The following is a 27119-nucleotide window of genomic DNA, read 5'->3' as shown; positions in this document are numbered from 1 at the left end:
GGTCCCAGGCTGACACCTCAGTCCGCCCACTGATGGAGCCAGTCCTCAGTGCCAGGGTGGGATGGCCCAGTGCCTGAGTGTGGCCCTGAAGGCAGGTCGCGGGGCCTGCACCCTTTCCCCACTGCACGGCCTTCTACTCTTGACCCTCGAGAATCATGAATCCTTTTAGTGTCTCCCCTTCTGGAAGGCCGCGGTGAGAACAGGGAAGGACAGCTGGATAGGGCCCCACTCAGAGCAGTTACTTCCTCCAAGCGTCTCGGAGCACGCATGGGCCCCTCCTGCTCTGCTCAGGTATTTTGTGCCGTGAGAAGGAGCTATAAGGGCTGGGACCTCCTCCTCGGGAGGCTCCGGCTCTGAGCTTTGCTGAGCAGAGGAGAGAAGAAAAGCAGGTGCAGGGCCACCATGCAGCGCGACTCCAGGGGGCGCCATGAGCCATGGCCACGGATGAGCAGGTCTCAGAGGCAGCTGGGGGCCCATCAGGGCTAAGCAGTGCACTCGGCTCCTGGGCCCAGTCTCTTCTCTCAACTTTTCTTCATGCAAACCTTTCAGTCTGATTTGAACTTTGTGAATTTCTGAGTTTTCAAATTCTGAATTTTGAGTTTTCTAAACTTAGGAGTTTTTGAGTTTTCTAAACTTATGCTTGAGATGCTTGTTCTCTAACCCCTCCCCCACCCCCACCCCCGCCCAGCGCGTGCGTGCGCGCGCGCACACACACGCACACACTCAAGGAGGCTGCAGCTAGAGTTTTTTTTTTTTTTTAATTAATTAATTAATTAATTAACTCATGGCTGCATTGGGTCTTTGTTGCTGTGCGTGGGCTTTCTCTAGTTGCGGCAAGCGGGGGCTACTCTTCATTGCGGTGGGCGGGCTTCTCATTGCGCTGGCTTCTTTTGTCACGGAGCACGGGCTCTAGGTGCGTGGGCTTCAGTAGTTGTGGCACGTGGGCTCAGTAGTTGTGGTGCACGGGCTCTAGAGCACAGGCTCAGTAGCTGTGGCGCACGGGCTTAGTTGCTCTGCGGCATGTGGGATCTTCCTGGACGAGGGATCGAACTCATGTCCCCTGCGTTGGCAGGTGGATTCTTAACCACTGCGCCACCAGGGAGGTCCCTAGAGTTGTTTTTAAAGTTCTGACTCGGTGGGGACTTCCCTGGTGGTCCAATGGTTAAGACTCCGTGCTCCCAATGCAGTGGGCCCGGGTTCGATCACTGGTCAGGGACCTAGATCCCGCATTCCGCAATTAAGACCTGCGCAGCCAAATAAATAAATTAAAAATAAATAAAATAAAATTCTGACTTGGTGGACGCTCCCCCAGCCCTTCTTTGGAATTCTTACTTCAGTCAAGAGAACTCACAGGCCTCCCTGTGGTCGTGTTTTCACAGGTTGCTAATGCTGTTTCAGTGAAAGGAATTTACAAACAGATTCCTGGCTGTTTTAATTTCCTCCGGAAAAAACTTTTCTTTAAAACGTAACGAGGCTGGGGCCTCTCACCCTGCCTTACCTTTCACCCCAAAAACCTTCCTGCTCCAGCCCTGGTGGCGGCTGAGGCCTGGACTTTCCGACAACTGTGGCTGACACCCGTTGAAGGATTCTGTAGCCTGTAGAGGTCTGCTCTTTCCCCCCCGGGCTGCAGACGGGCTCCTAGCAGCTTTCCAATTGGAGCCAAATGACCGGCGATGGAGGAAGAGGAGCAGAACGCCGTGGACGCCACAGGGTTCTTTGCCAGTGGCCCGTGCCTGGCTAGCGGCTGTGGCCTGTGACCCCTGTGTTTTCTCTACATCAGGGCTTCTCAACCTCAGCACAGCTGACATTCGGGGCCAGAGAATCCTTAGTTGTGGGGCCGTCCTGTGCACTGTGGGATTTTTAGCAGCATCCCTGGCCTCTCCCCACGAGATGCGAGCAGCACCCCTTCCCCGAGTCGTGACAACCAAAACTGTCTTCAGACATTGCCAGATCTCCCTGGTGGGCCCCCACTGGAGAACCCCTGAGCTACAGGAAATTTTGGTGACAAACAGACCAGCATCTCTTTTAGATCAGCAGTTTGGGGCTACTAGAGTCTGAAGAGTTAGAATCTGTGAATCCTAAATGAAGTTTTAAAAATTATCAATTTTTGTCTATATTGCAGTGTTCTTAAAAACAAAACAAAACAAAACCTTAGGTGAGTATGGACTCTCTTTCATCTATTTCCGCCCCCCCCCCCCCTCATTTTGCTCTAACTCTTTATTCTTCCTTATATAAAGGGGACTTTGGATTTTTGGGAAACATTTCCCCAGCTCTTATTTCTTTTGACCTTCCCCCCTACCCCATCACAGGAAGGTGACTGGGGTGGGAACCGTGTGTTCGGGGAGGTTAAGTCACCTGTCCAGGGAACACAATTAACGAGTGAAGAGACCTGGCCAGACCCAGGTCTTCTTGAGTCCAGCCCGTCCCTCCAGGTGCCTTCCTGGCTGCAGGACCCGCACCCTTCCCCCCGCCGCCAAGGCCTTTAAGCTGCCTCGACCCCAGCCTGTTCCTTGCTTTCAGGCCTCTAGATATGAGGACGATTTGCTAATAAGACTCTCACCAAGATGTGATTCATGTAGTTGTCACTTTATTATTATTTTCCTCCTGTGACCTTTCCAAGTCTGAAACAGTCCGGGGGACTTCTGGTGGTTAGTTATTTTCAATCACCTGCAGGACACACACAAGAAAATAATCAGGTTAACCCAGCAGAGCAGAGCCTTGCTTGCAGGTTCCCGGCTTTCTCCCTCCCGGCTCCGCGCTGCCCGTGTGAATCAGGCGGCCCGCGTTGAAGCAGCTCTCCCTAGGGGCTCTAATGATGCTCCAGAGAAAAGATGTCATCACAGCTTTACACTGACCTGTTGGGGCTTCCTGTAAAAAGGAGTCTTAGCCTGGAGTTCAGTTTGGGCTTCAGGGCGGGGGGCCTGGGAACTCTTAAAAAATTATACGCCAAACGTATGGACGGGCATGTTTGTAGATTTCATTTGTTTCTCAAAAGGTTTAAGAGCCCCGAAATTGTTAACAATCCTTCCTGTTGTCAAGGCACCGTCACGTGCTGAGAGTGGGGCTGTAACCCGTTTTCAGAGGCGGTTTGGCATCTACTAAACATCCTAATGTGCCGACTCCGTGATCCAGTGACGCTGCTGGATCTCTGTAGCATAGATGCTCTCATCAGTGTGCAAGGATATACGTCCAAGGATGTTCACTGCAGCCATGTGAGAGTGGAAAATAGGAAACAGATGAAAGCTTCATTCGTTATATTCATACTATGGAATTTTATTTAGCTGTTCAAAAGAATGACATAGATATATGGGCTCACATGTATAATATGATATGGTGTTAAGTGAAACGACTAAGCTGCAGAATAGTAATGGAGAGTAAAATCCTATTTTTGGTTAGAGGACAGTATGCTTATATGTATGTATATAGATATTTTATAGATGCACCGAAATAAATCCAGAAGACCACACACCAAGCCATTGGCTATGATTATCTCTGGGGGGGATAGAACTGCAGATGTCATACAAGGGGGATGTCTACTTTTTTACTTGATACACCTTTAATACACTTGATATGCTTTTAATATTTTTACCAAGAGTATGTATTACCTTCTAAAATAAAAATAAAAATAAAGCTGGTGGATGCTGAAGATTCATGTGTTGCTGTCATTCAGCGAACATCTGTTGAAAGGATGAATGCCCTTGGCCACCTGTCTCCTATCGCTTCCCAGTCCCTGACCTGGGCTCGTCACTTGTCTGGGTTTGGAACTCCAAGCTGCACACGGTGTGCCCCCGGGCTGGGACATCTGCAAGGCTCCACTGGCCCCTCTGCAGTTGCCGCGGCGGCCTCTACCAGAGGACAGCTGGCAGCTTGGCTCTGCTGCTCCTGGAACCTGTCACGGGCACATGTGCCTGCCCTGGCTGCTGTCCCGGGAACCTCGGGCCTCTGCCCGGCTGCCTCGCAAGGCTAGCTTTCCCCATTGATCCCCTCTGACGTCTGGCCAGGCTTTTGGCTGAGACCTGCCCTGTTGTGCTTGTGTCTGTGGCTGGGAACAGCTGATGCTGGGACCAAAAGACAGGACAATTGCTCCTGGCCCTGCTCGGGCCCCCCAACGTGCTGCCAGGGCCAGCCGCATGGTGACTCACGCGGCAGCTGGGGCTGGAAAGGATCCTCGGATTTGGCTGGGAAAAGGCCCTAAGCATCCTCCCACCTAATCCGTCTCAGGCCAGGCTCTTTTTAAATGCTGGTGGCACCCCCAAAGCTGGACTCAGGTTTTCCTCTGCCAAAAGGGGACCAGAGCTTTCCCCCAATGGACTGAAAAAACCTTGTAAGTTAATGTCCACTCTCTTCTTGATTTTACCTTTTTCTCCAACGAACTTTTCTGGAACTTCTGGTGCCTGTAACCACTTGTTGGCAGAGAAATGCCAGCAGGCAGACAAATGAACAAGGAGCCCTCAGGTATTAATGGGAAAACTCGGAGGCAGCCAACTGCTTATTTTGACAGTGCCCATTTGACAGTGTCCTTTTCCTCCTGGGACTGCAAGCTCACGGCTGTGACATCACATTTGATTTTATAATGGAGTGTCGGTTTGATTTAATTAAACGGCTCTCTGTAAATTCAGCTTGAAATAATGAAACCAGATGCCAGCTTTCCCTTCTTTGGGGGCTCTGTCACAAACTCCACAACCCCGACTTGTTCTGCCTCCTAAAAAAGTGGATGAGTCCTGGTCTAGTTCAAGTCCCATTTTACAGAAGAGCAAACCGAGGTGGTGGCACTGCTGGGAGGTGGGTAAAAAAGTGCCCCGATCGGCACGGTGTCCTCCTCTTCTCCTCCAGCATCCATCACCAGGCACGATGCCTCCTCCACCCTCCCCCAGGTCCCCCCCCCCCGCCCCGGAAGGCCTGCCCTTCCTGTGACAACTCTCCCTGTTCTGGCTGCTGCCACCTACCTCTGATTGTATCCATGGCTTCTCCCAAGATTGGTGCCAGTTTTGGTTTTTTTTTTTTAATAAAATTTTTTTCTGGTTTTCATTATAGATGAATGTTTATTCATTGTTTTTAAAAAATAGGAATTGAGCTGGTGTGGAAGTTTGTGAGGCACTGGTTTTGAGCTAAAGGCTAAAGCTCTCTGGGGACACATTCACAGTCATAGTGGGATCAGCTCAGCCCCATTTACCTGGACTGCCTTGGTCTAAAACAGAAAGTCCTGCATCCCAGGAAACTTCCCAGTCCAGCGCAAACTGAGATGATTGGTCACCCTACAGAACAGCTGGGGGACCCTTTAGAATGATTAATTTCCAATAATTAAGGCTGTGGGGATCTCAAACGACCGGGTTTTGGGCTTTGCAGATAAATATAGCATTGGACAGTGGGGTCTGGGCCTACACGTAGATAAGCAAAAACAAAATACCCCATGAATCCTAGGGAACCTGCTATTAATGCTGGAGGAGTAACCTTTATTTTCAACCTCTTTGGACAAGACCACCCTCTATGTGCCTTTTCACTCAACTCACACAGAAATTTTGGGGCCTATGGGGGATCCTGCAGGGGTTGCCCAGGTCTGCAGCCTCCTAGCTCTCAAGAGGAGGGAGGGGGTCCTCAGAACTCAGGTGGGCATGGCCCTCATGCGGCCAGGGCCAGGGCAGGGCCTGGGGGGCACAGGGCTGGTCCGGTTCTTACTGAATTGATCCAGTCAATGTAGTTGGAGAACTGTGTGAAGACGGAGGGCTTGTGGTAGTAGTTGCAACTGAGGGAGGACCCGAAGCTGACCACGCCGTGCACTTGCCACTGGCCATTAGCCGCCTGGCAGTTCAGTGGTCCGCCGGAGTCCCCCCGGGGAAGGCCAGAGTTCTGTCAGGAGGGGCCTTTGAGCTTGGGTGGGGCGATGGGAGGGGAAGGGGCTACCCTTCAGAGCCCCGTGTTTTACATGTTGGCAGTGCATTTATATTGTTCCACGGTGGGTTGCCATGTTCTCGGAGGCCAGGCCTTGCGGTCACAGCTCAAGATGGCACCATAATACCAACAGGAACTAGCATTTATTCTTTCTGTGTGCCTGGAATGGTGCTAAGCACTTTATAGGCCTTATCTCATTTAATCTTTACCAAAACCTGTGAGGTAAGTGTTGCAGTATCCCCATTTCATCAAAAAGGAAAACAGAAGCCCTCAGACTGAGGCTGTGCAAGCAGTAAGTGAAGGAGCTGAGACGTGTCCCAGAGTTAGAATGCCACACGCTCAATCACCACCGGCCATTTCCTCCCGTTGACGGAGTTTCCTGGGGGCCCGTCTGCCTGGGCAGAGAGTGTAGGGGCCCAGTGTGATCTGAAGGACACGTGAAGCTCCTTCCCACTCTGTCCCCACTCTGCTTCAAAGTCCACCACATAGCAAGTCTTTTTGGTTAAGACACTGTATCAGAAAGGCTCTGTGGCAGCTACCATGAAGGGATAAGTTGGGTCATGAATGGGATTAGATAAACTTGAAATCACCTTAGAAAGGTCCTAACCCAGCAAATATGTCCCCTTGGCTCCCTTACTACACAGAGGAAAGAATAAGAGAGATGACAGTAATGAGAGACCTCAATGAGACCCAAGGAAGGACTTCCCAGCAGTGAGAGGGTGGACACTACTACAAGGAGAATCTCAAAACATCTTTTCTGGAGACTGCAAGGACAAAGGTCAGGGTTCAAATGTATGAAGCTGTTTCCCAGTGCTTTTGCCCGCAGGTGGGAGGATGGAGTCTAGGACCCTGAGAGACTCTCCCCATCCTCAGCCTCATTTTGTCGGTGTGTATGTGGGGTCACCTGACTTTCTGCACTCACATTGCAGCTGGAGATCACACCATCACCCCCAGCACAGATCATACTGGTCTTCACAGTGCTGCCCCACCAACCAGGTTGGGAGCACGTGGCAGAGTCCACAGCCAGCAGCTCGCCCTGCTGCAGGACGTCAGGAAGAGCTCCGCTGGCTGCATGAGACAAGAGAGAAGGTGTTACAGGGACCAAGGGACTCCTGAGAAAAAGCAAGTAGTGGATGCCCAGCCCCTTTCTTTCTGGTCCCTCTTACTTCCCTCCATCCATAGGGTTGCCATGGGAGCAGCCATGTTTGCCCATACCGTATCCTCACAGTTGATTGGGTAGTGTTCTGGCCACTGCTGATTGGTTCTGGGGTGAACACCTGACCCCAGCTAAGCCAATAAGCTCCTTCTCCTGGGAATTTGGGGGTGGGACTAAGAAATCCCAGCCAGAGAGGATATAAACCTGGGAGCTGTTGGTAGTGGCTGCCATTTTCTTCTAGGGAGAGAAGGATGAAGTAGATCCACGAAGAAAAGAAATTCTGAGAGAGGGTTTCCTGAGTTCCTCATAGTCTTTCAGCCCCTGATTCTCTCCTGTTCCTGAAGCCTGGCTGTCTCGGGCCTTGGCTGAGTCTCTTAAATCCTTATAACAAACTCTCCATTTTGCTGTGCTGGTTCCATGGTTTCTACCACTTACCTTAAATATGACAGTGAGCCTGCTGGCATTTGGAGACCCAGCTTGGGAAAAATACTTGAATGCGTTGAAAGTAGAGCTTTCCTAATGGCTCCCAATGACACTGCCACCATCACTTTCATTACTATCATCACTGCTACTCATGTCAAAGACTAATAATATTCTTCACTTGCATTTTATTAGGCCGTTCAAGATACTAAGCTAATCCTCACAGTAAGTATTTATTCCTATTTTGGACATTGGGACCGATGGGACATTGAAGCCAAGAGAAGTTAAGCAGCTTTCCCAAGACCATTCTAATTAACTCTAGTCTAACCTGTATTATATTTTGCAAGTGTATAAGCATTTTCACATCTCTTTTGCCATCTCTTTTAATCTTTGCCAACTGTATTTCCATTTTACAGATGAGAAAACTGAAGCTAAGTTTACACAGCTAGTGACCAACAGAGCTGGGAATAAAGCCAAGCATTTGGACCCTTCCCTGGCTCTTGCTGCCTCCAGTGAAATACTTTCTGCCTGGATGTTTTCTGATAAATGAACCAGTGGTTGTGCTTGTATCTCAATAAGCATGAGATACATTTCCCACTTCTTACTTCTGCTGAGTTTCCATGTATCCATGTTTTTGCAGATAAGCCAGGCAAGAGGGTGATACTAATTGGAGTGTATGTGTGTTGATGTACCTCTGTAAAAAACGTGTCACTTACAGATATATGTCATTATGAAAAAAAAAAAACCACTTATCTGCATGAGCCTTCCTAGAGTTTTCCAAACCTCTGGTGATTTTACAAGGGGAGGGCAGGTCCTCTGTTCCTTCTTGGTGGCCTACTGTCATTGGATTTCTGACCCTTAGGGCTTATGTCAAAAGGAGACCCACATGTAGTCAGGGTCTGAGCAGCAAGGTCAGGTGGCACGTGGGACAGATGAGATTTGAGATGGGGAGCAGAGAGTCTGATGAGGGCCCCAGGGACCTTTGTGGAGCTCTGGAATTCTGAGGTCACAGGGTGAATGCTATTTTGGACTCTGGCTTTGGGCCATAAAAAGGGACTTCTGGGGACTTCCCTAGTGGTCCAGTGGTTAGGACTCTGCACTTCCACTACAGGGGGCATGGGTTCGATCCCTGGCTGGGGAAGTAAGATCCCACATCCCACATGCCACGTGGCATGGCCAAAAAAGGGGGAGAAAAAAAAAAGGGACTTCTGTGCCAGAAGTCATGTAGTCAATATAACCCTCATTCTGTCATAGCGACAGTGACAACAATTAACACACAACACCTACTATGTGCCAGGCGCTGGGCTAAGTGCTCCCATGGATTATTGACAACTCTGTGATACAGGTGCTGTTATTATCCCCATTTTACAGATGAGGAAACTTCAGTGTGGAAAAGCTAATTAAGTAACATGCCAAAGGTCACATAGCAAGTAAATGGAGGAGCTGGATTTGAACCCAGGCAGTCTGAATTCTTATCCATCTACGCTATCCTGTTTCTCCAAGGCAGCAGCCATTTTTTCCAGACTCCCTGGATGATGAGTGGGGAGAGAGCCCCTGACTGGACAGGGGTGACATCACCTCCCTTCCCTCCCTTGGGATCCTTGGGGTTCCCGGCACCCACTTACTCTGCAGCCTTCCCCAGCCCGTGACATAGCAGATGCAGTTGTTGGGTAGAATGGCGCCAGCGGGCGGTAGGCAGCCTAGCTGGATCTTGTCAGTCAGGGCGATGGGGTTGACCAGTCTGAGCAGGGCAATGTCGTTCCTGGGTTGGTAAAGAGGCAGAGCATAAAGAGAGGGTTGGGGGCTTCCCTGGTGGCGCAGTGGTTGAGAATCTGCCTGCCAATGCAGGGGACACGTGTTCAAGCCCTGGTCTGGGAAGATCCCACATGCCGCGGAGCAGCTGGGCCCATGAGCCACAATTACTGAGCCTGCGCATCTGGAGCCTGTGCTCCGCAACAAGAGAGGCCGCGATAGTGAGAGGCCCGCGCACCGCGATGAAGAGTGGCCCCCGCTTGCCGCAACTAGAGAAAGCCCTCGCACAGAAACGAAGACCCAACACAGCCAAAAATAAATAAATAAATAAAATTAAAAAAAAAAAAAAAAGAGAGGGTTGACTGGTCCTGCCCCAATTATATTTCTGATTCTAGCCCCAGCGGGGACCATTGAACTCCCTCCTCGGCCAGCCTGATGGTGAATCTTCCTTCTGTTGGGGCTACGAGGGATTGGGGAGCAGCTGTGGTTAAACCCCAGGATTGCATTTTGTCCCTGGTGGAGCTTGGAGCCCTAAATTCCCCTAAGGCCTTTGAGGGGACTGTAGAGAACAGGGAGGGCAAATAGGTTTGTCTTGCAATGTCCACTGTGATGGATTAGTTGTGGCTGCCTGGCACGCTGTGTTGACAAGGATTCTGAGGCTCTGTCCAGGGTCAGCAAGGAAATAAACCCATGACTGCTTGGTAATGTCTGTCCCAGCCATATGCTTCCTATGTTTGGTTTAGGAAACGGTAGATGTTCAGGCTGAAAGGCCTTTTTGCCTTTATTCTTTACTCTCCCTTCCACCTTGAGTTCTGCTGCCAGATTTATCCATCAGTCTCATGTCCTTGTCTAGGAAACCTTTAGTGATTGGCAGATTACATTTTCCACGATGGCTACAATGAGATCTGCCATCCCATTGGTGCTTGTTGCAATGTGATGTTGACACTCTGTCCTTTGAGAGGAGGGGTCTGGGTTTCTTCCCTCTGGTTGAGGGGTGGGGGCCTGTGATATAGAGGAAGTGACACCATGTGACTTCTGAGACTAGGGCATGAGGAAATGCAGCTTCTCTCTGGTCCTTCAGGATTCCTCTTCTTGGATCCTAACCTCTGTGCCGTGAAGAAGCCCAGGCCACATAGAGAGTCCACGTGTATGTGAAAAGGCCCTTCTCCACTCTCTGCCCACCCATCTCCTCCCCATCTCTTAAGGCTTCCCTGGACCCATTCTGTGTCATTTTACGGCTTTCCAGCGTCTTGTCTGTGTGTATTTCATCTAGTTGACAAGTCCCTTTGGGGGCAGAGACTGACTCATGACTCACGGACACCCCGCGTCCTTTGTGCACCATCATCGGTGCTGGACCACAGCAGGCTGCCTGGATGAAGGATCACAGGGTGTTTGGCCACAGGGTGTCCTCCTCCTCTCCCCAGGGCTGTGATGCGGAGTCTTCTGGAAGATTTGGCAGAGTGAACTTTCTGGGCAGCCATTCAAGAGTGGCATCTTGGGCTGCAGAAGAGGCCTTGCATATGGATAAATTATGCAGATTTGAAGAGATGGCTGGGGTTCTTCTTTCTAAAGGCCCTTCTGGAACTGCAGATCTGCTCTTGGGGATTGGGAGAGGATGATGGATACCTCTGGGCTTCGGGAAGGTGATGGGGAAGCAGGAAAAGGGAAGATAACTTTCTGTCCCCAGAAAGTGGGGCCAATGACGACAATCATGGTGACAATGATGATGAGAGTGTGTTGAAGATGTGCTCAGATCAGGCCTCTGCTGGGCACGTCACACCTGATTTAATGCCACTTTCTGGATCTGTAACTTCAGGCAAGTTCCTTCACTTCCTAGGTCATGGTTTCCTCACCTGTGAGTTGGGGATAATCACAGTACCTCCCGCCTGGGGCTGTTGTGAGGAATAAATATGATAACACTCAGGAAACACCTAGCACAGTGCCTGGCACAAGGAAAGCACTAAGTGTTCGTTGGTGTGATTGATTGTGCAAACTAACTCCTGGGGGTGGAAGAGAGCTCCCTGGGAAGGCAGCCCGGACTGTGAGGTTCTGGAGGGTTGGCCACCCGCACCACTCCTGCCCGTCCTAGTGGAAGACCTGGCTGGCTGGGCACAGTCTCTGCTGGTCACTGGAGTGCCTATGCTCGCTTGTGTGATCAGAAAGGGGGAGTCCCCTGAGCTGCAATGAGATGCTCGGGTTTAGGCGGTCCCCTAAACCCCTCAGGACTGGGGGCCTTGTGTGTTTCACTCACTGTTGTTTCCTGGTGCCTAGAACAGGGCCTGGCATATAGTAGGTGCTCAACAGATACCTGTGGAATGAAGGCGTGAGTGAACCCATGGCTCTGAATTTTGTTTAACACCACCTGGATCTCAGGATTAGTGATGATGAAAGAAGTCTGATGTTCCAGCGAATATTCCCTGCCCCTACATGTGCCCGCTCCCTGGGATAGGGGGTGGAGATTCAGGGGTGAATCAGGCATCGCCCAGCCCTTGCAAACTTCTGGCTAGAAGGGGAATTAGACGTGAATTAATCTCTAATGCACCTTGAGAGTGGACCGGGCGGGAGGGAGGGGTTGATTCCGCCAGTTTTCTGACGGGCAGAGAACCTTCCCATCCTCTTCTTCCTCTCCCTCCTTTTTTCCACTTCCTGGGACCACTCCCCTCTACTTTGATGGCTCAGACATAGATCCCAGCGCTTACACCTCTTTATTGCACCATTATTGTACTACTACTGCTAATAGCCCACACATATGGTTTCTATCATGTGCCAGGACTTTTTCTAAGTGCTTTACATACATTATCTCATTTAATCCTCACAACAACCCTAGAGGTAGACACTATTACTGTCCTTATTTTACCAAAGAGGAAACTGAGGCACAGAAAGGCTAAGGAACTCGTGCTGGGCCACGCGGTCAGTATTCGTATCTAAGCCTCTAGGCTCCAGAAGCTCGACCCCTAACCACCACCCCGCACTGCCTCCCAGCCACACTTCTGGCCATGGGCTCCTTGAGAGCTGGCGTGGTGACCTGTGCATCTCTGTGCATCCAGCACCCAGCACGGTGTGTGGGACATGGCGGGTGAACATAGGATGATATGTGCTTGTCTACGAGGAGGTAGGGGAAGCGGAGTTGCCATCTCCCTGCAGGTGGGGGAACAATCACTGGGGGGCTTTGCAGAGCTCTGCACCCCTTGCCAGCTTCCTGTGTGTGTTACCCCAGGCTGTCCCAGCAGAGTGTCAGGGAATCCTTGAAAAATGTCAAAGGCGTGTTGGGATGGGGCACAGAGTAGGGGACAGCGGAGGGACTGTGTCCTACTCCACTCATAGACTCCACTCATAGTGGGGCCTGCAGACCTATCCCTGTGTCCCCAGGACTTGGCACAGAATAAATACAGGGTCAGTGAGTGCCTGCGGTGGACGGGGGAGCTGCAGGCTTAACTGGCAGGAGAGCCAGGTCGCTCTGGCAGTCTTTGCCTCTCCCTCCCCTAGTCACACCCCAGCCCAGGCATCTTTGGGGCCGAGAGCTCCTCCACCGTCCCTACAGAAGGAGCAAAGGATGGGGCAGGGTTGCACCCACTGCCTTCTGGGAGACGCCCCACCCCCCGCTCTGCACCCCTGCCAACCCACCCCCCAGCGCACCCAGACAGAACACACCCTTTGGAGAGCTGGTTGGAGTTCCATTCCTCTTGCACCACAAGCTTGGAGACCTTGACGACAAGCGAGCCGGGCTCATGGGTGGCGAGGCAGTGCCGGCACAGCACCACGCGGTAGGTCCTGGAGGAACTGGGAGAGAGGGGGCCGAGCGGGGAAGGTAAGCTCTGGGCTGTCCTTTGCTCTCTCTGGGCCCCTATGGGCAGGGACAGCCCAATCAATGCACTGTCTGGAGGCCTGGCTCTGGGCAGTGCTGGGATGGGCCCAAGTCAGTGCCTGCTCCAAGAGCTCCTAGTTGGCGCTGGGAATTTTTCTTCCCTCTGGGCAATCGGTTAGTTATAATAACTATAACCAAACAGTAATTACAACTATATTATACCAACTATAAACTATGATATAAAGTAAAAGTTATAATAATATAAACTCTGTGTTACTATGGGGGAAGTGAGATGGATACAGAGATAACAGCAGTCATTTACCCTCAAGGGCATCTTTTAGTTTAACTCCTCACCTCCCGTTTTTAGATGGGGAACCTGAGACTCAAGGAGGAGTAAATGGTCCAGAGTCTTGCAGCTCGTTAGTGACAATTCAGAGCTAGAACCAGGACTCCTGATGCCCAGGCCTCTATTATTTCCCCTCGCCCGCCTCATAGAACTTGTAAATCAGGTGAGGAGAAGGGACCTCTCTTGGCTATGAGAGCATCACATTGGCTCAGCGGAAACTCCAGTGAGCACCAGCCAGTGTGAGATAAGCAGAGGATGTAGGGAGGGAAGAGGACAGGTGAACAACGAATGTCACAGAGCCTTTCCTGTCCCTTGTGGGCCTTTATAATGGTGCTAGTTCACTTTTATTGAGCACTTACTAAGAGCCAGCCCCTTTAATGCATCATCACATTTAATCCACACTAAATTCCGTTACCTGATTGTTAGCAGGTGATGGTATTGAGGCTTGGAGTAGTTGTTCAAGTTGCTCAAGGGAACCCAGTTCCAGATGTGGAGGCCACACCTAGTTCCCCCAAGAGGACAGGAAATGGGCCTCCTCCCTTTCCATAGTCCCCCTCAGCGCCCCGCAAGGGATACTTAATCCATGTCATGTATGGGCCCATCAACTGACCAACAGACTGAACTATAGATTGATGAGAACTTGTTTCTCGGCTGAGGAAGTGGTTATGTGCAAGGCTCCTTTATACAGGGTGGTTCAGGCCATCTGGGCTCCAACTCTGAGAGATGAGCACTGCCCAGTGGGATGAGTGGGCTGGGAGACTGGGGAAGAGCATTTACCTGATGTAGTGGGCAGCTGTCAGGACCCAGTTTTGGTCTATCAGAGACCCTCCGCAGGTGTGGCGCCACTGGCCATTGGAGCTGTACTGCAGGGAGACCTGGGAAGAAGTGCAGGTGCTCTGGTCACTGAAAGGACCAGGCTCCTCTGCTCTGCAGCTTCCCAGCCCTGAGAGCAGGGCCAGGGTAAGTTGAGCAAGGCACTCACCTCAGGTGCAAAATCTAAGGGGGCACCAAGAAACTCAGTAATCAGGATAAATAACATTTTAATAATCTGTAGAAAATTAGCACAAAAAAATCTCTGAAGAACAAAATGTCAAAAATTTAAATAAAGACACTATTAAAAAGTAATTGTTGAGCTTCCCTGGCGGCGCAGTGGTTAAGAATCCGCCTGCCAACGCAGGGGGCATGGGTTCGAACCCTGGTCCGGGAAGATCCCACATGCCGCGGAGCAACTAAGCCTGTGCGCCACAACTACTGAGCCTGTGTGCCACAACTACTGAAGCCCGCGCGCCTAGAGCCCATGCTCCGCAACAAGAGAAGCCACGACAATGAGAAGCCCGCGCACCGCAAGGGAGAGTAGCCCCCCGCTTGCCGCAACTAGAGAGAGCCCGCGCGCAGCAAAGAAGACCAAACGCAGCCAAAAATAAAATAAATAAAAAGTAATTGTTTTGAACATCTTTTGGCAACATGACTTGTTGGGATTTTTCCCTTCTTGGGAGCTATTTCTTTAGGATATATTCCTCCAATTTAATATGTGTAAACCAAAATTTTGATTCCCTCCCCACCACCCCCAAGTCTGTGCTTTCCCATCTTGGTAAATGGCAACCCCACTGTACCTGCTGCTCAGGCCAAAACACTTGGCAGTGAATTTGATGCTTCTCTTTCTCTCAGATGCCTCATTCTAATCTACCAGCAAATCTCGCCAGCTCTACTTCCAGAATATGTGGACAGAACGCATCCCTCTTACCACCTCAACTGCTGGTCCCAACCATCTTTAACTCTCACCTGGATTATTATTGTAGCTTCCTATGTATTCTCTCTGCTCTCACCTTGGCCCCTCCCTCACCCCATTTCTCAACACAGCAGCCAGAATGATCCTTTTAAAATGTAAGCATGATTATATCTCTTCTCTGCTCGAACAGCCAGCGGCTCCCCCTATTACACAGTGTAAAACCCCAAACTGAACAAGGCTCTACAAGTCTCTACATGACCTCCCTGACCTTATAGGCTCCCACTCCCTTCTGCTCCAGCCACACTGACCTCCACGAGGTTCTGGAAATACACCAAGCCCACTTCTGCCTCAGGGCCTTTGCACTTGCTGTTCCTTCTGCCTGGACTATTCTTCTCTTATGTATTAGCATAGCTTTCTCCTTCACTTCCTACAGGTCTGTGCTCAAGGTTTTCTTCTCTGTGAAGCCTTCTGTGATCTTATCTAAAACAGAGTATGCACACTCATGTGCACACGTACATCCTAACACACGTATGCACACATATGAACACACACGTCTCTTTTCCTCTGGTCCTGCTTTATTCGTCATCATAGTATCTATCATCACCTGACGTTATGAATTTACCCATTCAATTGTTTATTGTCTCACTCTCCCACTTTAATATAAGCTCTGTGAATTTTTTTCCCACTGCTGTATTCCAGGTGCCTAGAACAGTACATGTCTCATGGTGGGTCTTTAATAAATTGAACAAGTGAGTGAATCAGCAAATGAATGAATGAATGAATGAATGGATGAGTGAGTGAATGAATGAAAGTAGACTCACCAGGCAAGGGTCTGGTCTTTCCTGCAGAACTTGTCACCTGTTGCTCTAGTTTTTCCCTAAGACTAAACCCACTCATAGGAATATGAAAACACATAAATGTACCTTAACCTACAGCTCAACTTTTAAAAAATATTTTTGTATTTTTTAAAAATGTATTTTATTTAATTTATTTTTAGCTGCATTGGGTCTTAGTTGCTGCGCCCAGGCTTTCTCTAGTTTTGGCAAGTGGGGGCTACTCTTCATTGCGGTGCATGGGCTTCTCATTGCAGTGGCTTCTCTTGTTGCGGACCATGGGCTCTAGGTGCGCAGGCTTCAGTAGTTGCAGCATGTGGGCTCAGTAGTTGTGGTGCGTAGGCTTAGTTGCTCTGCGACATATGGGATCTTCCCGGACGAGGGATCGAACCCGTGTCCCCTGCATTGGCAGGTGGATTCTTAGCCACTGCGCCACCAGAGTAGTCCCTCATTTTTTTTTAAACAAAAACGTGTTTCTATTTAGATTTGATAGTTTAAGAGGTGTGGGTTGAAACTTTAAGGCGGTTGCATTTGGCACTTCTTGGTTCTCTGCCAAAGCTGTCCCATCTCCTTCCCCTTCCTTTCAAGTCCTTGCCAAGGCCAAGCAGAGAGGAGGGAGGTGACAGCAGAGCATTGTGTGCTCTGACCAGGGTTCCCATGGAGGAAAAGCAGGAATGATGCCTGCTTTTCTCCAAACATCCTCATTTCTGATTATCTACGTGGTATTTTCTTGTTTGCTTGACATTAAGAGGCCTTAGATGAACTGGCTTTTTAAACAATGCTTAAAATTAGATAAAATTAAAAAAGACACCTAAAAGGATGTCCCCACCCCAAAAATCTGAAAATAGGCTGAAACCATCCTACACATGTGAAAATTTGAAATAATATGGAAACATATAATTTGTGGGTAGCTAAGTGTGGGCAAAAGAGCAAAGGTTGAACCAAATTTGAATCTCCACTTTCCCCCAGGCTAACGGGGTGACTTTGGGCAATTATGTAACTTTTCTGAGCCCCAGTTACCTTGTCTAGAAAATGGGGTTCATAATGCCATAATGCCTGTCCGGGGCTCTTGGGATGATTAACAATTACAATAGCTAACACTTTAAATGTCTAATAATTTGAACACTTACTATATACCAGACACTGTTCTGAGCTCAGAGTGTGAATCAGCTCACATCATAATCACAGCAATCCCATGAGGCACTATTATTATTCCCATTTTACAGATGAGTAAACTAAGGCAACCGATAGAAATTTGTACAATGTGGTCCACGCCATAAGGGCTGTTATACATTTTTAATATTACCCACCGAGAAAGGTAAATTGAGTTGCTCCACTCATACAGCTACTATGTGGTAGAGCAGGGATCGTCTGGCTCCACAATCTGTCTGGAAACTTTACACATCCTACTTTAATTTTGAATCACCTAGCACTTTATTTTCGAGTGTCTGGTGGGTTATGATCTAGGATCATAATCTTGGGGTGAGTGTGGAACAAAAGAGACCTCTCAGGCAACTCAGAGCAAATTATATTTGTTTAAAATTTATTTTGTTCGTTATGAAAAAGTTTGATTTTTTAAAAAATATTGCATTAAAATATTCATTTTGGTTACTACTGAGTTTTGTGGTGCCCCCTTAGATTTTGCCCCCAAAGTGAGTGCCTTGCTTGCCTCACCCTCGTCCCCACCCTGCTTGACCTGCCCACCAACCCCAATACAAAAATCTCCCAGGGAAGCAGAAGCAGGAAGTGTAGAGAGACACTTCCAAGACCAACATTAATCGGTTCCCAAGGCAAGGATGCGTTTGCACCAGCAGTGTCAGTGGGTCCAGAGGATGAGGAAATATTTTGGTAGGCAGCACTGATTGGTTCTCAGCACAAGGGTGACTGACCTCTGCTTAAGGGCGAGGTATAGGATCCCTCTTCCAACTTCCCAGAAAAAATATATTATGGGAGTGTGAGAGAAGTGCCAAAAGAATTGGCAAAATACACAGAGCCAAGTGTATAAATTGCGAACTCTCAGTCACCATCTATGATTGAAGCTCTCTTAATTGAGGGGAAGATGAACGGATGTTGCCGTTCCCTCCGTGAAACACACCGATGGCTGTGTGGGGCGCCCTGAACACTCACCGCTCGCACTCACCCCAATTCAACCTTTTTGTTCCCAAACCTGTGTATGCCAGTTGTGCTCGTATTGTAATTATGTAAATTGATTAAACATGTAACCGATGAAACATGAGTTCAAAAAGTGAGTTGTGATTTGTTTGGAAACTAAGTTAAATGCTTGGAAGAGACCAGATAACCCTGACTTTAAAAAAATTGCTGTGAAATTAGGCATCGACGAGAAAACTGAAAAACTGAGAAAATAGGTCATAAAAATCTGGGAGAGCTCATTCCGATGGCTTCTTGAATGTCTCACAGTCATTGCTCTACTCTAAAGAAATGGAATTACAGATGATGTGTTGTGGGGGGTGGTTTACACAAGACGGACTGGTGAACAAATATATATTTACAAGTTTTAAATTAAAATAAAATGTTTAAAAAATGTATGTGTGGTTTCTAATAATTTCGCTATAACCAACCTTTCAATTACTCAGTCCCAATCATGTCAGATTAGAGAGATTTTACAATATTTATTTATGTCAGTGTAAGCCTCACGTGTTTTCTTCGGGAGTCCTACCACTAACAGTTCCTGGTCATTTGTGCCCGTGCCCCAACCAGAATTTTTAGTCTCCATATCACTAGGATTATTTTAAGGTAAGGAAGCATTTACTTTCATTGGTAACATCTACTTGCCTGTAGTTAAGAATTAATTTGCAGGACTTCCCTGGTGGCGCGCTGCTTAAGAATCTGCCTGCCAGTGCAGGGGACACGGGTTCAAGCCCTGGTCCGGAAAGATCCCACCTGCTGTGGAGCAACCAAGCCTGTGCACCACAACTACTGAGCCTGCACTCTAGAGCCTGCGAGCCACAACTACTGAGCCCGTGAGCTGCAACTACTGAGCCCACGAGCCTAGAGCCCGTGCTCCGCCACTGCAAGGAGAAGCCTGTGCACCGCAATGAAGAGTAGTCCCTGCTCGCCACTAGAGAAAGCCCGTGCACAGCAATGAGACCCAACGCAGCCAAAAATAAAAAAAATAAAAAATAAAAAAGAATTAATTTGCACTGGTTGGTTCCTTAAAGCAAGGAATGTTTGCATAGGGGGTGATGAATGGTTCATAGGATAACAGTACATGTGTAAGCAAGCATCTGATTGGTTAACAGAGCAAGACTGTATTTGTGAATTTGTGTGTATGGGTTGTGGGGTAGGGCAGGTCTTTATCGAGGCTGGAGAAGGCACCTCTCCCTCCACCCCCAAGGTTGACCAAGGGCACAGAAATGTACTTTTTATTGGCGAATTTTCCCATCCTGCCCTCTGAGTCCCCACCAATCCTCATCTTTGCCAGTGCAGTAGACCCCGTGGTGGAGGGCAAAGGGGTGATGTGAGGTAGGTAAGGGCAGGGGGGCAGAAGTGGAGGGGTGGGGGGACTCCCCTGCCAGGGACAGCTGTTGGCTCTCACATCTTCACCTCCAACCACCCTGGGCAGGTTGGGCAGGTAAGTGGGGAGCCCACAGCTGAGAGCTGTAAAAAGAGAAAGGGTTGTGAGCCCAGGAAGCAATGACCCAAACGATGTAACCTACACTTGCTGAATTCCCAAATCCCAAATAGAGAATCCCTGTTCTGGAAGGATCCCCACAGGTTGTAGAGTCCTGCCCTTTGCTCCACTTATTTGGAACTTCACTCCAGCTTTCTTATAACCACAGGACTGAGTCCAGTGGGTACAGGGAGGTCCCATCCCCAGTCCCACCAGGAGGCTGAAAAAGTGCCTCTGGATGACAGGACTTACCTCCAGCCACCAATGTAGACAGCAGTAGGGCCCTGATCATGGTATGTCTGTAGGAGCCCGATATGTGTGGCCCTGGCTAAGGCCCTGGTTTTATGAGTGAGCTTATCGGCCAGAGATACACTAGGAATATGCAAGATGGGGATTTTCTCAAAGCCCAATGGAAAAATGGCCTGTGTCCAAATATTTTTTTCCATTTCCCCCACCTGTCACCCTGGCACTACTTTGAAAAAATGCCAAAGGTGGATATTGAAATATGGGTTCTATCTGCTTTTAAGAGATTATGTTATGTGTTCGGGGAAGAAGAAAAATATTGTTGTTGGTCCTTGGAGTTGTGTTTTCATAGAAAAGATTAGGTTGGCGTGCTGAGCAAACAGCATTCTAGGCCAGTGGTTCTCAATGGAGCTGGTATTGCCTACCAAGGGGACATTTGGCAATGTCCAGAGACATTTTTGGCTGGGGATGGGGTATTACTGGTATGTAGTGGGGAGAGTCTAGAGATGCTGTTAAACATCCTATAAGGCCCCTGGCAGCCCGTCACAACAAGGAATTATCCCACCCTGAACGTCAGTGGTGCCGAGGTTGAGGAAGCCTGTTCTAGGCCATGTTATGGCTTGCTGTATGACCTTGGACAAGCCGTGGAAGTCTCTAGGCCTGGGGCCTGCCCTTCTGTGAACCAGGCAGAGAAACATGTGCCCGGTCTGTTTTGCAACAATGTGGTGAGGATTTGAAAAACATGAACGTGCTTACCCAGGAGAAGCACAAAACAGACCCACACAGGTAGGGTTTGGCAGTCCCAGCAACGGGGAGGAGGGAGTGCTGGCCGAGGAGGGCTTTGTTGGGATGGCTCAAGATGTATCTATCATCTCCTCCTAAGACGACAACAGTTTGTACTTCTCCAGTAACTTCATCTGCTAAGTGGGGTCAGAGCAGGAACTTCTTAGAAAGGGAGGCTGACACTCACCAAACAAATACATCAGATGCACTCACATGTCTTACCTAATCTAAGCCTTACAAAACCTTGCAAAAGGGTCCCATATTTCAAGCAAGGAAGCTGAGGTTCAGAGAGGTAAAGTGACTTGCCCAAGATCACATAGCTTCTAAGCAGCAGAATGGGGATTCCAACATAGGTTGGTCTGATTTCCAAGCCCCTTTACTAGATGCCGCTGAAGGTGGCCTTCCAAATGTCCTCCTAGCACTGCAATAAGCCCCTTGTTTTTGGAGGGGGGGGGGGAAGGGTGGAGAAAATGAGCAAGGGTTCCTGATGGATGTTCTTGCTCTGCCTTAAACCTTCACCCTTATTGCTTGTGGTTTGAGCATGGTGCCAGGCAGGCCAGGCTCTGGTGAGACAGTCCTGCTCTGTGACCACAGATTCTACCTTTTGCCCAGCCAGGAAAGCAGAGCAGAAAGTGGACTCCATCTGTTAAGATCTGAGTTCAAGCCCTCACTGGGTCAGATCTGAGCATTATAGCTTGGAGGGACAAGTCACTTCTCTCCTGGGCCCGAGTTTCTTAGATAACAATCCAGGCCTGATTGCAGGATCACTGTATGGGTGAGAAAATGGGCGTGAGAAAATTTTGTAATCTCCCATGGATCATGAGGAAGGTGAAGGAGGCTGGGGTACAGAATCCCGTTGCCCTAGACGTCAGAATATCTGGGTTCTAGTCCCAACTGCATTCCCTAACTCCTTTAACACTTTGGGCTCTTGTTTATAATCTGTAGCAGTCACTACAACAACAAACTATTTCTAAAGTTTCCTATTTTATCTTGAATTAATGTGACCATGCCATTCTGTTCCATGTATCTGTGTTTGTTTTACTATAAAATAAGGTTTTCCCTGTATGAGGTCACTGGACGAATACCAGTTTTGTGCATGCCATGGGCTTGCCATGTGATCCTGGGCAAGTCACACAGGTCCTCTGGCCTGGGGCTGCCCATGAGTGAAACAGTGAGAGGGACATATGCCTGGCCTATTTCACCACATTGCTGGGAGGGTTTGAAAGTGACAGAAAACTTCATCAAACAGGCTTAAGCCAAAGAGTCATTCACTGGGACACAAGATGGAAAAGTCCAGGAGCAGGGCTTACTTCAGGCACAGCTGGATCCAGGGCTCTGGTGATGTCCCTAGGACTCGGCTTCTCTCCAGCTTTTGGCTCTGCTTTCCACGTGAGAGTCCACTCTCAGGCTCCATTAAGTGGCCTGTAGAAGTTCCAGGTTGTCCTATGGGGACATGAGGGCTACAGAATCTCTGACCCAGGGTTTCTCAACCATGGCACTATTGACCTCTTGGGTGATGGTTCTTTGTTATGAGAGCCGTCCTGTGCATTGTAGGATATTTAGCAGCAATCCTGGCCCCCACCCACTAGATGCCAGCAGTCCCTTCCCTCCATTTCTGGTTGTGACAACCAGAAATGTCTCTACACATTGCCGAATGTACCCTGGAGAGCAAAACCATCCCCTCTTCCTCTTTCCCCCATTTTGCTGTTCTAGCCTCGCATCCCTCATCCTCAAACACATCAGGGAATGAGCGAGAGCTTCCTGGTAGTTCCCGCAGAAGTCCTGCAACTCTCTCTGATTGGATCAGCCTCAGGTCACATGCCCACCCCTGAACCAATTGTTGTGGTGGAGGAGGGACTGCTAGGGTGGATTGGCCAGGCCTGGAGCACGAGTCCCACCTCTAGATCTGGGCTCCAGGCTCCTGATGGAGGTGCGGGGGAGGGACAGCACCAAATAACAATGGAGGCTTCTGGAGGGGGAATGGAGGCTGGGAGAGAGAGTGGGTTTTACAGGCCACTTCCCCCATGGGGCTCAGTCCCCCATTGATCTGTTGTGGGACAACAAGGCAATCTGTAAAGTTCTAGCCTCGGCTGGGTCTTTGAGGTCTCAGCGGGAACAGGGAGATGCAGATGCGAATTTCTCACGGGACGTATGACTCATTCACAAGGGTTCCTCTGAGAAGCCATATGCTCAGTGGTTAGAGGCTTGGGTTTGCACCTCTGTGCCTCCCGGTAGTGACTCTGGTCTGGATCGTCGCTACTCACAGAGTGGTCTGGACCAGCATAGCTTAGGATCTGGTTAGAAATGGGGACTCGGGGGGACTTCCCTGGAGGTCCAGTGGCTAAGACTTCGCCTTCCAATGCAGGGGCTGTGGGTTTGATCCCTGGTTGGGGAGCTAAGATCCCACATGACTTGCGACCAAAAAACATAAAACAGAAGCAATACTGTAACAAATTCAATAAAGACTTTAAAAACGGTCCACTTCAAAAAAATCTTAAAAAAAAAAAAAAAAGAAATGCAGACTCAGGACTTCCCTGGTGGTCCAGTTGTTGAGACTCCGCGCTCCCAATGCAGGGGGCCCGGGTTCCATCCCTGGTCAGGGAACTAGATCCCACATGCCACAACTAAGAGCCCGCATGCCTCAACGAAGATCCCGTATGCTGCAACTAAGACCTGGGGCAGCCAAATATATATATGTGTGTGTATATATAAATATAAAAGAAATGCAGACTCTCCCACCCAGGCCTACTGATTCAGCATCTGCAGTTTAACAAGATACCTAGGTGATTCTTCTGCACGTTAAAATTTGAGATGACCTGGGCTAGAACAAGTTTCATCTCTTTAACTCAATTTCTTCACCTACCAAATGCAACAATAACAATCCCATCTATCTCTTAGGATTGTTGTTAGAATTAAGCAACGGTTTATTCACTTAAAACACTGAGAATCATAAATGTGCAATAAAATATTCACTCTTCAAGCCTTAGACCTGTAGGCCTCAGCTATCAGAACAGCACAGAATTCTTCAAACTTTTCCATCAAAGAATCCTAGGAGATCAGGGGTTGGCAAACTGTTTCTGTAAAGGACCAGATAATAAATATTTTAGGATCGTGGGCCATACGGTCTCTGTTGCAACTACTCAACCCTGCTGTTACAGTGCAAAAGTAGCCCGATAGGCATAGCTGTTTTCCAATAAAGCTTTATTTACAAAATAGATTTGGTTTGCAGGCTCCGGTTTTCAGTAGATTAATGATGTGGGGTCTAGCATACAACAGTCACCACGAGAGCAAAATGTCTCCGGAGTCTCATTCTTCATCTTGAAAGCTTGATCTGAATCTTGCAGCTTATTTCATAGCACAGCTGGGTTTATTTTAATGTGCATTTTTTTCTTCCCACACAATCTTCATAGGAAATCAGTGTTTTGGGAAGATGCTCTGTGTTTATTCTCTGCCATTACCTGCTCCCCAGCCCATCACCTTATGAAGCTTTGCAGATAGGTGCCCCCCACCTGATGAGAGTGAGCTTCAGAGGACTGACCCCCACGGCCTGCTGGGAATGGAGCTCCCTCTCCCAAGGAATAAAAGGGAGAGGGAGGATTTCCTAACAGGGGTCCAGGTGTGAGGTCAGTAGTAGTAATGATGCCTCCGATCGCAAGCCTCTGTTATTTTGTTGGCTCCCAAAGGGAGGGAGGGAGGGAGGGATGGAGGGGAGGTGTCCATTTTACAGATGAGAAAACTGAGGCTCTGAGAGGTTAAGTGACTCAGCTGCTGTCACTGCCTATCACTGGCAGAGTTCAGAGCTCCAGCATAGTGACTGCCTTCCCTTCTGCCCTGCCATAGTTTATGCTATTAATTTGTGTCCAAGATAACGGAAGGTGTGGGAGATTGCCAGGATGGCTCTGATCCTTCACCCCTCCCTGTATCCACGCCTTTTGTTATGTAACTTTGCGGTGGCCTCCTGGGAAGAGGATGAGAGCCCTGTGGAGCTGAGCTGCCCCAGCCAGACCCAGACTTGACCCCTAGACATATGAGTGATTCCAGCCAAAATCAGCAGGGCCACCTAACTGACCCCAACTGACCCCAGGCATGTGAGCAATAAATACTTGTCGTTGGATGCCACTGAGCATTTGTGGTTGGTTTTTACTCAACATTATTAATTATGCTGGAAGTAGCTGATACAGTGGGTAAAAGCCTTTGTGAACGTCTTTGAGCAACAATTCTCCTCTTAGGTTTCTGTCTACGTGGGCTCATTGCCAGCTCAAGCTTGTCAGCACACGTGCAGCCTCCACCCTTTCCTGGCAGGGCCACTCGAGGAATCAGTGTGTGAGGCGGGCCTTGAGATTTCGGGATTAATGGCAGAATAACATGGTTGTTAGTCACACAGGCTCTGGAGTCAGACTACCTGGGTTTAAGCCCTGGTGCCCCATTACTAGCTGTGCAATCTTGGGTGAGGGTTTCTTTTTGTTTTGTTTTGTTTTTGAGCAGAGAAAGGTTTATTGCAGGGCCAAGCAAGGAGAATGGGCAGCTCATGCTCAAAAAGCCTGAACTCTCCAAAGGTTTTTGGGAAGAGTTTTTATAGGCAAAATTTGCGGGGAGGGCTCCAAGGTGTGTAACCTTCCTCTGATTGGTTGGTGGTCAGGTGACAGGGTGGTGTTCCAGGAATCTCCAACATGAGCCTTCTGGCTCTGACCAGTGTGCAGTCCACGTGCTTGGGCTCAGCCTGAAGTTACCATCCTCTACCTGGGTGGGGGCCTTAGTTCCTGTAAAAGAACGCAGAGATAGGTATCAAATTGTTATTGGGTGAGTTTTTAAACCCCTCTGAGTCTCAGGTTCCTCATCTGCAAAGGGGGATAATAATCAGGGTTGCCAGGATTATTAAATGAGATTGAGTATATAAAGCCCTTGGATGGTACCTGGCACACAGATTACCAAGTGCTCAGTACACACTAGCCACGGCGCCTGCATTAGACACACAGTGGCACTCTAGTGGGTCACTGGCATGAGGGCTCTCAGGCCCCCAGGCCAGGGGAACTCCTGCCGAGGCAGAAGGTGGAGGTGGAGGGTCACTGCCTAAGTGCCTACTCTCCCTGGCTCCCAACCACTGGTTTGTGACCTCTTGGACAAAGTCTACAGATCCTTGCTCTCATCCCAGCCAGATCCCAGGGAGTCCTTCCTGACCCCTCCTTTGCCTCCCTCTTACACTCCCCACCTCGTACTTTAGATTTTGCCAGAAGGGAGGAGTGATGGTGTATTTATCTCCTATTGCTGCTTTAACAAATTACCACAAATACAGTGCTGAAAACATAAAAGTGTACTTTTTTACAGCTCTGGAGGTCAGAAGTCCACAATCGGTGTCGCTGGGCTAAAGCAGGGCTGGTTCCTTCTGGAGACTCTAGGGGAGAATCCTTTCCCTTGCCTTTTCCAGCGTCTAGAGGCTGCCTGCATTTCTTGGCTTGTGGCCCCTCCCTCCATCTACAAAGTCAGCAGCATCGCATCTTCAGATCTCCCTCTGACTCTGACCCCCTGCTTCTGTCCTCATATCTTCTTGTGACTAATCCCTCTTATAAGGACTCTTGTGATTCCACTGAGCCCGCCGGGATAATCCAGGCTAATCACCCCATCCCAGGATCCTTAAATTAATCACATCTGCGAAATCCCTTTTGCCACGTAAGGTAATGCATTCATATGTTCTGGGATCTATGGCATGGACATCTTTGGAGGGCTATTATTTTGTCTACCACAGATAGGCATTGACCCTTGTATATAACAGTGGATCTTGTCCCTGAATCTGAGAATTTTACACTATTGCTGAACAGACAGAACTGTGGCTTATGTTTTACCATTTATTAGCTAATAAAAAGTAGCTTTGATAATCCAATCACATTCCCAAAAGTTATATAGATTTGGCACCGGGGGGGGGGGATGCTGCTATCCAACACTATACATATGTGTCTTAAATAATTACTGAATTATTACTGAATTACTGAACCTACCTCTCCTTTCCATCTGCAGCTTGATGGTTGGGGCCCCATTAATTCTGGCCTAGAATATTGCAGCAGCCTCCTAACTGGCCTCCCTGCCTCCATTCTTGCCTGCTCCAAATCACCCTCCATATAGCTGTCAGATGAATGCTTTAGTGTGTACATCTGACCACAGAGATCACTTCTCTATCTAAAACCACTCTACGGCTCCCTATTGCCCTCAGAATAAAGTCCCAACAACCCTCTACCATGGCTACAAGTCCTTCCAGGAAGGGCCTTTCTCACTCTCTAGCCACATCTCTTGCCCCTCCCTGTTAGGGTGACTGACCATCCCAGTTTGCCTGGGACAGCACTGAAAGTACCACTTCCTAGAAAACTACTCGGTGCCAGGACCACTGGTCACCCAGTCCCTGCCCTGTGCCTTATGCTCTAGCAACACCTTGTGCTTGGAGAGTCTTCCAAGCAGTTACCGTGACTTTGCTTATGGTCTTCCCTCAGTCAGGAAAGTGACCCCTTATGTTATCCCCCAGGGTATCAGTTAGGACTGTGCT

At 49.0% G+C, this 27119-nt stretch overlaps 2 protein-coding genes across 13 annotated transcripts in view; one reads left to right on the top strand and one right to left on the bottom strand.

Annotated features, from left to right (window-relative positions):
• The window catches only part of CASP9 (caspase 9), a 30537-nt gene extending 26887 nt beyond the window's left edge, over window positions 1–3650 (top strand). For 6 of the 12 annotated variants that reach the window (XM_036825628.1, XM_036825722.1, XM_036825703.1 and 3 more), the window contains one exon: window positions 1380–3638. In XM_036825628.1, coding sequence (XP_036681523.1) covers window positions 1380–1469 — 90 coding nt within the window. In that variant the 3' untranslated portion in view covers window positions 1470–3638. Of the gene's footprint in view, window positions 1–1379 lie in introns of all 12 variants that reach the window. The other 6 variants (XM_036825712.1, XM_036825673.1, XM_036825643.1 and 3 more) reach the window with 4 other exon arrangements.
• LOC118881162 (chymotrypsin-like elastase family member 2A) lies at window positions 2650–19853 on the bottom strand. The gene is made up of 8 exons (XM_036825736.1): window positions 19814–19853; window positions 19463–19548; window positions 14146–14246; window positions 12869–12997; window positions 9087–9227; window positions 6812–6953; window positions 5677–5847; window positions 2650–2667 (listed from the first exon to the last, which is right to left on the bottom strand). Exons 1-8 carry the CDS (start codon window positions 19851–19853, stop codon window positions 2650–2652), a joined length of 828 nt encoding a protein of 275 aa, XP_036681631.1.
• Between the last annotated feature and the right edge of the window lie 7266 nt (window positions 19854–27119).

This window comes from Balaenoptera musculus, chromosome 1 (assembly GCF_009873245.2).
Source record: "Balaenoptera musculus isolate JJ_BM4_2016_0621 chromosome 1, mBalMus1.pri.v3, whole genome shotgun sequence".
Taxonomy (NCBI): domain Eukaryota; kingdom Metazoa; phylum Chordata; class Mammalia; order Artiodactyla; family Balaenopteridae; genus Balaenoptera; species Balaenoptera musculus.
This window is presented reverse-complemented; position numbering and strand designations above follow the sequence as displayed.